The 18394-nt window shown below is 33.5% G+C and overlaps 1 protein-coding gene across 1 annotated transcript; it reads right to left on the bottom strand.

The window, feature by feature from the left end:
* Positions 1–1521: 1521 nt before the first annotated feature.
* Positions 1522–16722, bottom strand: LOC18108376 (probable aspartic proteinase GIP1). Its single transcript, XM_006371284.3, has 2 exons — positions 15674–16722; positions 1522–2146 (listed from the first exon to the last, which is right to left on the bottom strand). The coding sequence occupies exons 1-2, from the start codon at positions 16533–16535 to the stop codon at positions 1674–1676; spliced, it is 1335 nt and encodes a 444-aa protein (XP_006371346.2). The 5' UTR covers positions 16536–16722; the 3' UTR covers positions 1522–1673.
* Between the last annotated feature and the right edge of the window lie 1672 nt (positions 16723–18394).

Genomic DNA, 18394 nt, shown 5'->3' with positions numbered 1-18394 from the left:
CCGAGAGATTGGTACACTGGGTGACGTGGCACCACTGGATCTAAGGGAAAATTGTTTTAAGGGCTGAGATTGATTTGGGTTTTAATTGGGTGTGGTAAGCTCTATTATATCCTATTAAATCAACGGTTCAGATCTAAACACTATTAGATCTAACGGTTAGGATATATTTGGTATTTTCCATATTGTTTTTAATAAAAATCAATATCTTACCCGCCCGCATGAAGAAATAGTAAAAAAAAACATGAATAGTGTTTGCAATTCTTTTTTTTTTTTTTTCCTTCCTCTCCCCATTCTCTGGCGCACTGTCACTGGCTATTTATAGCCAATAAGAAGCGACAACAAGCATCTGCTTTAAATAAAAAAAATATATCCATCCAACTGCTCGCCTATAATAAATGTAACTGCCCCGCCTAATATGACAATTCTGTATTATTAATTTTGTTTTATTATATATAATAATATATATTTATATAGGTAAAATTAAAACTTAAATCAGTATTAGAAAAAGCCCGATTCAACCGCTAAAAATTAATTTTAATTACCGAAAATTATGTTGAAACATAAAAAAAAAACTTTCAATGGATATAAACCCGGTGGACCGAGTTTTGACCAAAAAATAACAGGTTTGACCCAAAACGACATGAAACTCATTTTTTATCCTGGTCGACATGGTTTGACCCGTATTGAACCGGTGAACTCGGTTTTGGTAAAAAATGACGGTTTTGACCCGAAACGGCCCGAAACTCATTTTTTACCCTGGTCGACATGGTTTGACCCGTATTGACCTGGTGGACTCGGTTTTGACGGAAAGATGCGGTTGACTCGAGAAAAATATTTTTGAATTTTAAACTTTTTCTTAATTTTTTTGGATTTTTATAAATAATAATAGAAATAAAATAACATTCAAGAAAATTATGGTGAATCCAAAATTGGATTACAACAATGATGATGATTATTATTATTATTATTATTCCTCCCTTGAAGACCAATACTGGTGGTGAAGCTAGGAGAAAAGGACTTGTAATAATCTTGCAATTCTTGCAAACAATTATTGTTTCTTGGCTTAGCAGCAAGATTTGGAAAATAAAATGGGTTGAGTTCTTTATCATCGTCATCAAAAGTCAAAGAAATCAATCACTCAAAAGGGCTTTCATAATTCTCATAGATGTTGATACTGCTGTTTTTTTTAATTAATATTGATATCAGTTAGTTTGTATATATCTTAATTAATTTTATAAATTCTAAAATTAATAATCATTAAAAATTAATTTAAAACCTTACCGGTTAAACTGTCTCTATAGATTTTGCTACTGCTGTTTCTGTTTGTAGTGGTAGTAGCAGAGGTGCAATTGCTTACTATTGCATACAAATCTCTGTCCATTTTTATAAAATTAGGTGGGCCATATAAGTGGGAACTGATGTAGTAAAATAATATTGGCTGCATGAGTGGAGCCTATTTTGATGACTTAAGTTGGTCACAACAATTGTTTTAAATTTAAGTTGACCACAACGACACAATAATTATGTCAAATTTAAATTCATTTATTTGAGAACACGAACTTTTATTACAAAGCTAGATAGGCCTGTCTTTGCCCCTTAGCTTAACGAAGGTAGAAAAACTCAACGAAAGCATGCACACAGTACATGATGGATGGTATAGATACATAATCTTTTTAGACTTTTCTGGTAGGAAATTCGTAGTCTGCGCAATTGGTCCCCTTGGACAAAATTGATGAACTGAAACCCAGTTTCTGTGACTGTAGATCGAATTGTAGCAAATTGTCCTCCAACTGAAGACCACCAATCATGATCGATGGGCCATCAATCCCACCATCCACAAAACCCAAGCACCAAAGATCAACACTCTTCTTTGTAACCCTCACCATAGAGTTCGATCCAAATATCTTCCAAACCACATCTTGTCTATCCAACACAAGTTCGATTATTGGTACAGCCGGTCCCATTTGTGTAGTCTTCACAGCACGCGCAGGGTAGCAGACTCTGAATGGCTTGACAGGCTTTGTTGTAGTAAGATTGAAAGCAGAGGAAGCTGCTTCCTTCAAGAAAGCCAGAGTAAAAGCCTTGTAAATAGAACTCTGTAACTTCGTGTATGGCACAAGAGTGCTAATCCTGGTCCCCCCATAACCTCGATCATTAAAGGCCAACAGCGCTTTGTTAAAAGCCACCATCTCTCCGTTCACTTTTATGGAAGTCAGCCCTACATAATACTCAGGAGATCTCTGGGTATACGGATCAGAATCTCTTCCAAACGGGTTAAAAATAAGAGGAGTGTAAAGAAGTGATTTTGAGAGGTCAATTCCATGCAAGAAATTATAAGGCCCCTTACTACCGAAAAGAGCCACACCAGGTTGAGAGATGGATCCTGACAAGCACATAGCAAAACAATTTGGAGAGGAAGAGAAGGCTTTATTGATCTGTACTGGGATTGAGAGGTTTGAGTTGCCCAGGGAGGCTAAGCCAGTTACACCCTTAGCCAGGCCTTTCAGAAAACCAGTTCGGGCACAGGAAAAGATGAAATTATCGATCGAGGAAAGAGAGCCTAGGTTATTGAGCAAGGCGAGATAGTCAACAAGGGCGTCGTTGAGGCTATTAACTTTTTTGTAGTCAACAGTTTCGAGGGGTCCGTCAAGGAGGAAGATGAAAGAGTTGTTTGCACAATTTGGACCCGGTGGACCGTCGCAAATGTCCTCGCAACCATAAGCACTAAGAGAATAAAAGATGGAACTGTTACAGGGGACATGTTGGTAAGTGGAGGAAATGTAGTCGTCGCAATTTACCCAGCTGTATGTAGCACCAAGATCCAAGACCAATTTGGTGGGCATGAGAGGGGTTTTTAGGTATGCAGTGATGATATATTGGCTGGTTGAATGGTCCTTCTGGATTGGCGTTTGGAGGGGCGTTTGGAGGGGAGGAGCTGCTTGAGAAGGGATACACGATAAGAGGAAGAAAAAAATCAGAAGAGGGACTGCTAGCTTTGCCATTGATAATTGTTTCGAGTGTTGTTGAGAGCAGGACTAATTATGATCTAGATAATCATGTGAGAGTCATTTATAGAGTTGGCATGGAGTCCGGTGTTACATTGGAAGTACGTGCATGTTCTGTTCTGCCGGCGATGAATCTCAAGATCTTTCTGTGTGCTGCACATGACGACATACCGCTTAGGAATTTTGCCTACTGTAATTGACTTGACTCGGATAAAGAAGCAACTTGTAGCATTCTGTGAGTGTGTGTCTTCATGGATAACACAACAGTTTCCTAAAAGTTGATTGATATAAATGATTCTTTAAAAAAAAAATTTGGAGAAACTTGTTTTGACTTTTGGTCAACGCAGATATATTCCCTAATTTTGTAAATTTCAATTTTTTTTTTAATTTATATATTCTTGAATTAAAACTAGGTTTGCATAAAAAATTAACTGTTCATGCCATGGTGGTATATCTATTAGTTTAACCCACTAATCTACCTATATGAAGGTGAACAACAAAATCATTGAGATTTAGTTAGTGTTTGGCAAAGTTGCTGGTTGCACGTTTCACAATCTTTTTTTAATTATACTGGGCTTTCCTTCTTTAATTGGCACTGTTTTTTATTTATTTAGTATTAATTTTTTTTTATATAAATAATATAATTGTATTGTAATTATAAATAAACTCAAATATTTGGATTTTTTAGGTGCTTCACTATTTTTTAACTTATGTCCATTCTTTTTATTTTTATCTTTAATTTTTTTCTTTTGATTGAATCCTTTTATAGCCTAATTAGATTAGATTAAGTTTGAAATTATGGTAAAAAGATCAAATTCAAAAATAGAGGATTAAAATGTAAAAATCAGAGAAAATATATGGTTAATCTCAAGTTCATGATTTTTTTTTTGTCTAAAGGTTCATTTTGTTTATTTTTCAATGCATTGGTTTGAGAGAGTAGCGAGAAACTCACCAGATAACAGCGAAGGAAAAAAAAACTTGTCGGCCGATCATATTGTAGCGAAAAAATAATTGATCTTAGTCTCAACGGTTCCATTCGATAAGAGAAGTTCCATAGAGGTGCTTTAAGATTTTAAACTTGCCTCAAAAAGTAGATTGAGGTTGAGAGAAAATTTTTTTTCGATTTAAATTTTTGTTTATGGACAAATTTATGGGTGTTTTGAATTAAAATATTGATTTACTGAGGTTTCTAGGGTGTTTCTTATGTTGTTTTTAGGTTGAAATAGGTTAAAGAATACAATTTTAAACCCATAAACACCTCATCCTGATTTTTCGATGGCCTCTAGGTGGTTGAAATCTAGGCTAGCAGATGACGCGTTGTCTGCACTTTTTTTTTCAAAGAAGATATGGTGAACAACATTAAAAAAAAAATAATAATAGAGGGGTAGCCGCATGCACTACTACATTTAACAATTTTACCGACGACATATTATGTCGGTATTTACTCTACCATTCCATTAGCGTGAATTTTATAGACTAATTCATGGATGAAAAATGTCTGTCGATAAACCTCTCGTTGGTAATTTCTTTTCTGCCAGCATTTCCGTCTGTAAAAAAAAAACCAATAGAGCGTTTGGGCTTCGGTTCCCCGCACTGAACCATGAATTTACCAGCTTCGGTTCCCCGCACCGGACTGTGAGCGTTGTGTGAAATGCTCGGACGTTATGCACTGAATATTTTCTGCCCATATATTCTCGGAGATGTATGGTAGCCTGAAATCCTTCCAAACCGTCATGTCATTCTAGCCTAGTAGAGCGTTAATTGTTTGTAGCATATTTTTATAAAAAATCATGCAACCTATATGATACAAATGTATTCTATATGAGTTAATGACAAATGAAATTTTAATATTTTAAATAAAAAAAATTGTCATATTGTTTTCGATGTTCTCTAGTTACAGCGTGATTCTTTCAAATCCTCCTCACAACATTATCATTTGCTCTATCCCACTTAAATTTAGCCTTGCATTAAAAATTTATGAAACCTAAATCAATAATTTCAATAAAGTAAAGGAATTAACATAAAAAATAGTTAAACTTTTAATCTTAAATGTTGTAAACCATGCATCGACATGAAGTTTCCAATTAGGATGTTTGGAAACTTTGATCCATTGAAACAATGAAATTTCTATTAGTATTTTGCACAATGAACGACGCCAGATTGTATCGGTATTTCCTATTTATCCATCATGCAAATACTTAAATTGAAAGCTGCATACACAAAACAATAACACAAGTTCACATAACAATTATAAAATAAATAATAAATACTTCTTTGTTAGGAATTTCATCAATAACTATTATATTATAGTTTATGGCATTACACTTTCGTGTTTTGATAGTTAGTCAGAATTGTTTTCTTCCCTTTTCAATTGACTCGTTGTCAATTCCATCGCAATCTTCTACGTACGTAGATAACATTGCTATCATCATCTTCATCGACTTGTACTTGTCCGATGGAGCTTAGAACAACATTCAACTCCTCAACGTCAATATCAACAAAAATATTATCAAAGACACAAAAAATTGAATTTGCTTCTAAGTCAATCGATAGAGCAACTCAATATAGTTTAACCAGCTTACCAACTTGAAAGACATCATCTCCCAAAAATTTGAATAAAAAGACTCTATTATGCTCGTTATGATATTGTAATACAATTACCTCTTCTAATTTCTCATAATAGTCAACTTCAAACTCACTAGAATTCAATCCCTTAACACAAACACTATTATTATATATCTTTCTACCTTGCTCATATTCTTCATTATGAAACACGTATTCATTGAAAAAATACCTGTTGTAGCACTTCACCTTTCTTTTAAGACTCAAACTTAGTAAAGATAATGTAGCACTAACATTCATTTCCAGTTGATAAACCTTGTACATCAAGTATAAAAGTTATCTTTCAACTTATTTCCTTTAGATAAAATGCTTCTCGTCTATTCAATAATTTTGTCATAACCAGCATCACTCAACCCATAAACCGACTTTATGGTAAACACTTGTGCAACGATTGGTAATTTACTGTGATTTATGCAGCCATCCCATAATGGTTCATTAGAATCATTTAAAAGATAAAAAAACCTAGCCACGTCTGTATTAGGTTCTACATCTATGATTGGACATTGAGCGGTATGACTGATTTATGCATCCATAACCATAGTCCTATAAGGATTACTATTGTATTTACAAGTCCATGCACGTTGCTAGCACTAGAAGTTGACCTAACCATCCTTTCTACCATGGTCTCGTGAGGACCAAATGGTTCTCCGTGTGCATACCAACACATGTATTCCTCCGTGAATTTTTTGTGTAGAAGATGCATCGTTACAGCATCTGGATCGAGAAACTTTTTATTTTTACACCTCTTGCATGAACACCTAATACCGTCTCCACTAATATTTCTCGGATTAGATGTTGCGTAATTAATAAAACCTGAACCCCATTACAATAACCTATCCTCCATAATCCTTGGGGTGAATCTCAATACATCAATGATCGACTATGACTTCTATCGAACCTATATCAAATAATGATGACAACATATATTAATTAACTACGTTAACTAAATAAATTTATAAAAATACTAGTTTAGCTCAAAATTATCCAACTTGCTTTAATACTTATCTTAATTCATGGAAGCCAAACGCACTGATGGGTGCGGGGTGGGTGGCACTTGAGAATATATAGGGCCATCAAGGCACATGATATAAGGTTTATTATGTGCTGGTCATTAGCTAGATACTATACACCTCTTTGGCCTATTCAATCAACTTTCTTGGTTTTGTGGGGTTATCTATCATTTTATCCTCCACTATTTCCTCATCTCTTCCCATCATATCCCTTAAATATCCACTTAGGAATTCATTTCTACTACTATATGTTACAATTTATTATCTCTTTTTTATTTTATTTTATTTTACTGTATAGTGGTGCATCTCATATTTATTTTCACACATTATTTCAAGTCTACTTTCCTCTCTTTTTTTTCACACATTATTTTAACCTACTTTAACATTTTGTCCCATGATTCGCACCTATAGTTTGTTGTCATTCTTAAAGAATTAAAAGTTGTGTTTGTTTCAGAAAATAGTATTTCAATTTACATCTCTAGTGTTTTTATTTATTCTAAATATGTTTTTCCTTAGAGAATTAAGGAAACATGTTTATTAAATACATTTTTTTAAATGAAAAAACAAGTATCTTGTTTGATTTAATTTGAAATATTAAAATAAATAACTCTTTAAGATATTCAACAATCAAATAAAACTTCTTTTATATCGAAGAATAATTATTTTGGTGTTTTTTATTTTTTTAAACAAAAAGAATTAGAAAACATGTATTTTCAAGAAAATAATTTTGGCTAGGAAAAGAAGACTTGTAAGAATCTTGCAATTCTTGTAAACAATTGTTGTTTCTTGGCTTCGCAGCAAGATTTGGAAAATAAAATGGGTTGAGTTCTTCATCATCGTCATCAAAAGTCAAAGAAGTCAAGCACTCAAAAGGGCTTTCATAATTCTCATCGCTGTTGCTACTGCTGTTTCTGTTTGTAGTAGTATTAGCAGAGGTGCAATTGCTTACTATTGCATACAAATCCCACTCTGATCCTCTGCCATTGAAAACTCAATCTATCTAGAAATCCTAACTAATCTCTGTCCATTTTTATTGATTCTAATGACAAGAAAAGAGTAAATGCAAGACATAAAGGACTCCACTAACTTCTAAGACTGTGTGAGAGAGAAGAAATGATGGTGGTGGAGCAGTTGTGTCAAGCATGCATGGTTTGCGAGGCAAAAAAACATAGTAAGAAAAACAAAGATGTAACAAAAGCCAGCAAGTTAACAAATTTCTCATCCATAAAAAATTGAAAAACCTATAGAAGGGAAGCTAAGACGATCAATTAAAGCTAGTTCAATGTCTCATCTGTCTTCTTCCAGTCTCCTTTCCAAACCAGTACAACTTGCACAGATGCAAGGCAACATGGAAAAATGGCAGTGCAAACCAAGGGGAACAACAATGGCAGGCATAATGGAGTCCAACACCAGGAAGCTAGCTTCTAAGTTCATTCAGGAGCAAATGTAAAAACACCTGAAAAAGCCTAGTGCTCTTGCAGCAAACACAAAAGCGTAGATATACAAACGAAACTTGCAACTATATCTCAAAATAAAGAATATAAGAAAAGGAAGAATAATTGCTTGAAAACCAGCAACCCAATAATAGTCAAATCACTATCCCCTGTAAAAATTATAGCAAAAAACAGTTAAGCATGAAAAATATTGAGGTGTGTGTGGACTAAAAATAGTTTCATCTTGATTGAATGGAAAGATTTGAGCAGAGAAGTGAATGTCCAGCTTGTGGAAGCTATTTCCGAGGAAACAAAATGTGAGTGAAAAGGAAAAAATGGTGGAGGATTAGGGCAAGCCAAGGCGCTATAGCTGAAGGAGTTGTTTTGAAATTGATTTCCAAATCACAGGCATAGAAAAAAGAGAATAAGTTACAAAAAAGAGCAGGGAGCTCAACAAATTGAATAACGAATGTAAAAAAAACAATCAACCAACAAATAGAAGAGGTAAGACATGCTTAATCCATGAAAACAGAAATGGCTATGTTATATCAAGTAGACAACTATTGCTGTAGTAATAGGCGCAAAGACAGAGCAAAAGAAGTTAATTGAAGGTTAGGGAAGTAACCTCTGAGTTGGTTGAACTTGAGGCGTGCTGTTCTTTTATTGGCAAAGGCGACCCATCAAATGTCTGAGATGGAGGAAAGCTGACAGCACCATGCTTTCTGGAACCTCTTCGAAGATGTAGTAAAACAAAAACAAACGGAAGTTAGGCTGAATAAATGGCAGTTGAGTTTTCTTTGATATAGTGTAGCTCTCAGCAAGAAGAAAATTGATAGTGAACTTATTTGTGCAGGAAAAAACATGAGCAAATTTGTCAAAACAAAGGATTCTGTGAGGGGTGAAGAGACGAAAAAAAGATTTGAGATGATAGATACAAAGCTAGGAGCAACCTGACAAACAAACACCCTTTCTTTCCTTTCAACAACCTTAACAACAACAAATGAGTTTAAGAGTGTTTGTCCTTATCAAGGAACCATTTTACTCTAAAGTTTAAGCTACCAAATTTCAGCTTTAAAATATGAAAATTCTTTATGCTTGAAATTTTTATATGTTCATACTACCATATGTTTAATTTTTATCAAATAAAATCAGGGTGGTGAGATTCGAACTCGTGACCGTCTAGTCAACAAAGCTCTAATATCATGTCAAAGAATCATTTCAACTCAAAAGCTTAAACTGTTTGGTGAGACCCAATATATGATTTATACAATTCTCAAACACACCCCTTCAAGTAAAAGTTCTTTGGGTTTAAAACTTACACATGCTCATACTATATTATGCTTAATTTTTTATCAAATAAAATGAGGGTAGTGAGATTCAAACTCGTAACCACTTGGTCAACAAGACTTTGATATCATGTCAAAGAACCATCTCAATTCAAAAGCTTAAGATGTTAAGTGAGATCCCATGATATGATTTATATAATTCTCTAACAGTACTTGAGAATTGTCAACAAACCTCTATTAAAAAAAGGAAAACTTCTATAAATACATAAAATGAAAATGGTGGCGAAGAAGCATAGAACCTTATCATTTGCATGACCAATTATAACAAGCTCTAAGAACCAACATGATCACTTTATTCATTTTCATCAATGTCCTTTATGTGAGCACCCTATGACAGTTGGTGATGCAATCATAATAGGTTATCCATCAATAGATTCAAAAGCATGTGCATGTGAATCCACATGTCTTGACATCATTTTTTGCCACAAAAACAATTACATCGGCCAATAATTAGAGAATTCTAAAACACATTTCTTGATAAGATAACTTTCAGACACGACTCTCTAAAATCAACAATTTGCTCTCTTAAATAACACGAACTTGGCAAAACACACAACTCAGCAGAGGGCAAAAAAGATCCAACCCCCCCTCCCTCATAATAAAAACTCATAAACTAAGTAGAAAAAATTTACGCTTAATAATTGACAGTTGAGTTTTCTTTGATATAGTGTAGCTCTCACCAAGAAGAAAATTGACAGTGAACTTATTTGTGCAAGAAAAAAAATTAAGCAAATTTGTTAAAACAAAGGATTCTGTAAGGGGTGAGGAGATGACAAAAAGATTTGAGATGATAGATACAAAGCGTGGGAGCAACCTGACAAATAAACACCTTTTCTTTCCTTTCAACAACCTTCACAACATCAAAGTGCTTGTCCCTATAAAAAACCACTTACTCTATAGTTTACTTTTAGACTTGAAACTTGTATATATTCATGTTATTATGTGCTTAATTTTTATTAAATAGAATGAGAGTGGTGAGACTCGAACTCGTGACCGCTGGGTCAACAAGGCTATGATACCATGTTAAAAAACTATCTCAACCCAAAAGCTTAAGCTATTTGGTGAGGTCTAAGATATAATTTATACAATTCTCAAACACACTCCTTCAAGTGGAAACTCTTTGACCTTGAAACTTATAGGTCAATATTATATTGTGCTTAATTTCTTATCAAATAGAATGAGGGTAGTGAGATTTGAACTCGTGGCCATTTGATCAACAAGGTTCTGATACCATATTAAAGAATCATTTCAACTAAAAAACTTAAGCTGTTCAGTGAGATCCCATTATATGATTTATATAATTATCTAATAAGAACTAAAAACCGCTACATATCTTTATTAAAGCAAGGCAAACTTTTATAAATACATAAAATACAAATGGTGGCGAAGAAGAATAGAACCTTATCATTTGCATGACCAATTATAGCAAGCTCTAAGAACCAACATGATCAATGTATTCATTTCCATCAATGTCCTCTATGTGATCACCTTTGATAGTTAATGATGCAATTAAAAGAAGTTGCCCACCAATAGATTCAAAAGCATGTACAGGTGAATCCACACGTCCTAACATCATTTCTTACCCCAAAAGAAATTATATTAGCCAATAATCCAAGAATTCCAAAACAAATTTCTTGATGAGATAATTTTCAGCCACAACTCTCTAAAATCAACAATTTGCTTTCTCAAATAACAAGAAACTTGGCAACACACACAACTCAGTAGAGGGCAAAAAAGAATCCAACCCCACCCCCCCAAACACAGACTATGGAAAAAAGGCTAGAAAAACCAGCACATGACAACAAAAATAGTAGAAATTGAATAATAAAAACTCATAAACTGAGTAGAAAAAAGCTGAAGTGAAACAGATAAAAAAAATACCAAAATAATGATATTTTTAACAAACAAAGAGAGAAAATAATACAATGTTCACAAATGAAAAAAACATACCACATATGAGATCTTTTCCATTTCCTGGTAAAATCATTGATAGTGATAATAAAAATAATTGATAGTGATAATAATATCATTTATCATGGAAGAAGTATCGAGTTATGTAACTTGAAATTAGATAATTCATTTGATAAATTTAAAAATTGTGTGTCGAGGAATTAGATGGAATTTGGCTAAATTCGATGTTAATATTACTTGGAAGATGTTGGGTGGGGACCATCCAAATTGTTATGCTGGTGTGCCAATTACTAGTGATATGATTTTTAATACAATGGTTAAGTTGATCACCGCAAATGGGTTGCAAATATTAAAGCTTTACTTGAGTAGAAAACCTAAAATAGAAAACTTTTCGAGTTTGGAGTTGACTTGAGTCCCAAGTTATAGTCAAAGGACCACATAATTATCATATGTAGCATGTCCGTCTAGGATAGTTAGTCATACAATAAACCTAACATCAGTTCAAGAAATAGTGCATATGGAACTTTGGTTGGGTATGATAACGACTCCATATTGTTATGATAAATTTAAACCAAGTGATGAGGAAAATGATTGTCATGTCAATGATGTTGTTGAGAAAGATGAGCAAGGTGAGCCAATAAACCAAATAATGAGACCCTATGTTCCTAAATTTGAAGATACTAGTGGGTGCTCATATGATGAGATTTGATTGGGCTTTGAGTCATAGGAATTCAGACTTACATATTGAGTTGGAGGTTGGACAAATGTTCTGAACTAAGATTGATTTAATCAATGCAATTAAGTGGTGACATGTAAAAAATTCACTTCAATACAAAGTGTAACGATCAACCACAACTTATGTGCAGTTATAGTGTAAGTATGAATCATCATGTCAATGGTATTTACATGGGGATATCTCAAGAATTCTTATTCATTTGAAATTTCAAAATTGAAAGAGCCCCACACATGTCACAATCTAATAGTTATGCAAGCTCACCGTCAAATTGACTCGGATTTTGTTTCTAATATGATGTTGACCATTGTCAAAGCTGAAATAAGTATTAAAATTACAACCATTCAAACAATTATCTATAAAGTTATTTTTGTATGATATATTGTATAAAAAAGCTTGGTTAGCTATAAAAAATTTATTAGAGAGGTTGTTTGAATCACATGAGGAGTCTGTTCATATGCTGTCTAGGATGTTATTGGCTCTGGAAAAATTAAATCCTAGTATAGTTATTGAGTGGGATCATAAGATGGTTGATGGTGATACAACAATATTTTAAATAGGATTTTGGGCATTCGTACTTTTAATTTAGAGGTTTCAATATTGTCATCCATTGATAAGTATTGCCACCACTCACTTATATGGAAAGTACAAGGCGATAATCTTGATTGGAGTTGTTTATAATGTAAATAATAGGGTTTTTTTTTTTGTTATGCTTTGGTTGAAGAAGAAACAAACAATAACTAGACATGATTTTTAGATTTGATTCACTGACATATCAGAAGTAGATGTATTGGATTGTGTATAATTCACTAACAATTAAAAATGCTATGTCACAGATATGGGCTGAGCCAGATGGATATCATAGTTATTATTCTTGTCACTTTATGAGTAACTTCAATAAAAAATTCAAAGATGTGGCATTGAAAAAACTATTAGATAAGATGTGTCAACAACATTCAAGACATAAATTTGATACTATGTATGATGATATAGTAAATTGGAATGATCAAATCAAGTAATGACTTGTGATTGAACCGAAAGAGAGATGAACACTCTCATATGATGATGGTTATTGTTATGGAAATATGACCACTAATGTGCAAATTACCTTTTTTATAAGACTAATAAATATTTTTGTATTGAAGAGCTGAAGTTGATGATTGCATGAGTCTTAGTGTATTATGGCCTTCACAAGTGCTTGTTAAACTTATTGTTGATGCATTAAAATCAAGATCACAAATATCGAGTGTATTTAATATCCCAAATGATGTTTTTCAAGTTGAGACCCCGTAGTAACTGGTAGTCAAAGGGAGGTTCGACAAATGGTTTGATTTAATAAATGAATGTGTACGTGTGGTAAATAGAAGTTGTATTATCGACAATGTTCACACGTAATTGCATGTTGTACATTGTGATATGTTGACTTTGAGCAATTTATTGACACTTTATTTTCTAACACTTGTTACAAAAATTCATATTGTTTTATTTCAAATCCTTATATGATATTCCATCATAGCTTGATCATACTTGGCCACGAGTTGAAGAATATCCAACTAGATGTAAAGGGGTTGTATAAGCGATTATGGTGTATCAATAGTTATTATTACATAAAGGAAATGAATGTGGTAATATATGTCTTGAATAGTATGATAAATATTATAAACATATCATTATAATGTACACTAAAGGACTTACTGGTGATACAGGTAACCAATAAAACCTATGTGATGGGATAAGATTTTGAAGGCTCTATCCAAGGATACCGTGGTGGAAAAGATGAAGTTTTTAAGGCTTCTATTTGCATAGTTTTGTATTTTGTATTCGATAAACCTTTGTATAAGCTAAATAAAAATGTGATATGGATACAAATCAAGTGTATTAAAGTGTTAAAATTGACAATTCAATTGGAAAGCAAAAGAAATAGAAATCTTTTATATATAAGATGAGTATTTATGCAAAGAAAATATATAGGAAGTGGCATCATAAATGAATTTGGAAGTGATTTTGAATAAGAATGGTTCCTAATGATTTGTTTTTCCTGTTTACACGATGTTATTACCAAATGATTGAAGATACAATTAGATTTTCACCTCATTACAATTATACTATATGGTTTTTAGGTATATTACGATTTTTTTAACTCTATTTAAATTTAAGTATTTTACTTTGATTTATAATTTTGCATGCAATTTAAACTAAACAATGTCACTCTCTAAAATATCCTACAATCTTAAGACTAAATGAGTTTGCATGGATTCATTATAAGTTTGTTTGCCAAATCTAATTATATCATCTAATTATTTAATTTATTTAAATTTCTGATAATGTTGTTTATAAAAACTAAATTATAAACTTGATACTTGTTACATTTTTTATGCTAAATTATTACAATATTGTTTAGTTAATTTGTATGTTGAAATTTTAATTTGTCTACTATATTTTATTTTATTTTGTTTTTGAAAGTTTATAGCCACATTTTAATTATAGATATTTGAATGTTATCTTAGAAAATTATCATGACTTTAATACAAGAGAAGAAGGTTAATGCAACCAATGTTGCTTCGATAAATACTATTTTAGGAGGATTTCACCATTATTTTTTGTTGTGTATGGTGAGAAACTTAAAAATTTCAATGAATTAAAATTTATGAGGTGGAAAAGGAAAAAGTAATTCTATGACCCCCTTGAATTTAACAAAATTTTTATTTAAAGAAACGCCAAAGTTTTCAAATAATAAATCTCTAGTCTCATTATTATGGTAGCTTGGACGTATGGAATTTCAGAGATTTCATGTTCAAGAGCTATATCTTGAATTCTATATGATATATGAAAAGTTTGTGGAATGAAAGTACAAAGTTAAAGAGATTGGTATGAAAGAATTCATACTTGACAAATTTTCTGTTAAACAATTTTCATTCAAAGATTGTTAGGAATTTGTAGCTATATACCAACTCTCTCTCTCTTTTTTTTTTTTCTAATTTCTTTTAATATATGCATCCTTTTATTCATTTATTTGACAGCACGAACTCTTATTACAAAGCTAGATTGGCCTGTCTTTGCCCCTTAGCTTAACGAAGGTAGAAAAACTAAACGAAAGCATGCATAAAGTACATGATGGATGGTATAAATACATCATCTTTTTAGACTTTTCTGGTAGGAAATTCGTAGTCTGCGCAATTGGTCCCCTTGGACAAAATTGATGAACTGAAACCCAGTTTCTGTGACTGTAGATCGAATTGTAGCAAATTGTCCTCCAACTGAAGACCACCAATCATGATCGATGGGCCATCAATCCCACCATCCACAAAACCCAAGCACCAAAGATCAACACTCTTCTTTGTAACCCTCACCATAGAGTTCGATCCAAACATCTTCCAAACCACATCTTGTCTATCCAACACAAGTTCGATTATTGGTACAGCCGGTCCCATTTGTGTAGTTTTCACAGCATCCGCAGGGTAGCAGACTCTGAATGGCTTGACAGGCTTTGTTGTAGTAAGATTGAAAGCAGAGGAAGCTGCTTCCTTCAAGAAAGCCAGAGTAAAAGCCTTGTAAATAGAACTCTGTAACTTCGTGTATGGCACAACAGTGCTGATCCTGGTCCCCCCAGAACCAGACTGATCATCAATGGCCAACAGCGCTTTGTTAAAAGCCACCATCTTTCCGTTCACTTTTATGGCAGTCAGCCCCACATAATACTCAGGAGAGAGTCTGTGGGTATTTGAATCAGAATCTCTTCCAAGCGGGTTAAAAATAAGAGGAGTGTAAAGAAGTGATTTTGAGAGGTCAATTCCATGCAAGAAATTATAAGGCCCTTTACTACCGAAAAGAGCCACACCAGGTTGAGAGATGGATCCTGACAAGCACATAGCAAAACAATTTGGAGAGGAAGAGAAGGCTTTATTGATCTGTACTGGGATTGAGAGGTTTGAGTTGCCCAGGGAGGCTAAGCCAGTTACACCCTTAGCCAGGCCTTTCAGAAAACCAGTTCGGGCACAGGAAAAGATGAAATTATCGATCGAGGAAAGAGAGCCTAGGTTATTGAGCAAGGCGAGATAGTCAACAAGGGCGTCGTTGAGGCTATTAACTTTTTTGTAGTCAACAGTTTCGAGGGGTTTGTCAAGGAGGAAGAGGAAAGAGTTGTTTGCACAATTTGGACCTGGTGGACCGTCGCAAATGTCCTCGCAACCATAAGCACTAAGAGAATTAGCGATGGAACTGTTACAGGGGACATGTTGGTAAGTGGAGGAAATGTAGTCGTCGCAATTTACCCAGCTGTACGTAGCACCAAGATCCAAGACCAATTTGGTGGGCATGAGAGGGGTTTTTAGGTATGCAGTGATGATATATTGGCTGGTTGAATGGTCCTTCTGGATTGGCGTTTGGAGGGGCGTTTGGAGGGGAGGAGCTGCTTGAGAAGGGATACACGATAAGAGGAAGAAAAAAATCAGAAGAGGGACTGCTAGCTTTGCCATTGATAATTGTTTCGAGTGTTGTTGAGAGCAGGACTAATTATGATCTAGATAATCATGTGAGAGTCATTTATAGAGTTGGCATGGAGTCCTTTGTTACATGGGAAGTACGTGCATGTTCAGTTCTGCCGGCGATGAATCTCAAGATCTTTCTGTGTGCTGCACATGACGACATACCGCTTAGGAATTTTGCCTACTGTAATTGACTTGACTCGGATAAAGAAGCAACTTGTAGCATTCTGTGAGTGTGTGTCTTCATGGATAACACAACAGTTTCCTAAAAGTTGATTGATATAAATGATTCTTTAAAAAAAATAAATTGGAGAAACGTCTTTTGACTTTTGGTCAACGCAGATATATTCCCTAATTTTGTAAATTTCAATTTTTTTTTTAATTTATATATTCTTGAATTAAAACTAGGTTTGCATAAAAAATTAACTGTTCATGCCATGGTGGTATATCTATTAGTTTAACCCACTAATCTACCTATATGAAGGTGAACAACAAAATTATTGAGATTTAGTTAGTGTTTGGCAAAGTTGCTGGTTGCACGTTTCACAATCTTTTTTTAATTATACTGGGCTTTCCTTCTTTAATTGGCACTGTTTTTTATTTATTTAGTATTAATTTTTTATATATATATATAAATAATATAATTGTATTGTAATTATAAATAAACTCAAATATTTGGATTTTTTAGGTGCTTCACTATTTTTTAACTTATGTCCATTCTTTTTATTTTCATCTTTAATTTTTTTCTTTTGATTGAATCCTTTTATAGCCTAATTAGATTAGATTAAGTTTGAAATTATGGTAAAAAGATCAAATTCAAAAATAGAGAATTAAAATGTAAAAATCAGAGAAAATATATGGTTAATCTCAAGTTCATGATTTTTTTTTTTTATCTAAAGGTTCATTTTGTTTATTTTTCAATCCATTGGTTTGAGAGAGTAGCGAGAAACTCACCAGATAACAGCGAAGGAAAAAAAAACTTGTCGGTTGGTCATTTTGTAGCTAAAGAATAATTGATCTTAGTCTCAATGGTTCCATTCGATAAGAGAAGTTCCATAGAGGTGCTTTATGATTTTAAACTTGCCTCAAAAAGTAGATTGAGGTCGAGAGAAAATTTTTTTTCGATTTAAATTTTTGTTTATGGAGAAATTTAGGGGTGTTGTGAATTGAAAGATTGATTTACTGAGGTTTCTAGGGTGTTTCTTATGTTATTTTTAGGTTGAAATAGGTTAAAGAATACAATTTTAAACCCATAAACACCTCATCCTGATTTTTCTATGGCCTCTAGGTGGTCGAAATCTAGGCTAGCAGATGACGCGTTGTCTGCACTTTTTTTTCAAAGAAGAAATGGTGAACAACATTAAAAAAAAAATAATAGAGGGGTAGCCGCATGCACTACTACATTTAACAATTTTACCGACGACATATTATGTCGGTATTTACTCTACCATTCCATCAGCGTGAATTTTATAGACTAATTCATGGATGAAAAATGTCTGTCGATAAACCTCTCGTTGGTAATTTCTTTTCTGCCAGCATTTTTGTCTGTAAAAAAAAAACCAATAGAGCGTTTGGGCTTCGGTTCCCCGCACTGAACCATGAATTTACCAGCTTCGGTTCCCCGCACCGGACTGTGAGCGTTGTGTGAAATGCTCGGACGTCATGTGCTGAATATTTTCCGCCTATATATTCTCGGAGATGTATGGCAGCCTGAAATCCTTCTAAACCGTCATGTCATTCTAGCCTGGTAGAGCGTTAATTGTCTATAGCATATTTTTATAAAAACTCATGCAACCTACATGATACAAATGTATTCTATATTAGTTAATGACAAATGAAATTTTAATATT

This window comes from Populus trichocarpa, chromosome 19, assembly GCF_000002775.5.
Source record: "Populus trichocarpa isolate Nisqually-1 chromosome 19, P.trichocarpa_v4.1, whole genome shotgun sequence".
Taxonomy (NCBI): Eukaryota; Viridiplantae; Streptophyta; class Magnoliopsida; order Malpighiales; family Salicaceae; genus Populus; species Populus trichocarpa.
This window is presented reverse-complemented; position numbering and strand designations above follow the sequence as displayed.

What these genes read in the sequence shown, in the direction of transcription:
- LOC18108376 (XM_006371284.3), bottom strand. Translation starts at nt 16,535, where the DNA reads ATGGCAAAGCTAGCAGTCCCTCTTCTGATTTTTTTCTTCCTCTTATCG. An exon ending in GGCCATTGATGATCAGTCTG is followed by an intron (nt 2,147 to 15,673) that starts GTTCTGGGGGGA and finishes TTAATGATCGAG; the next exon opens with GTTATGGGGGGACCAGGATT.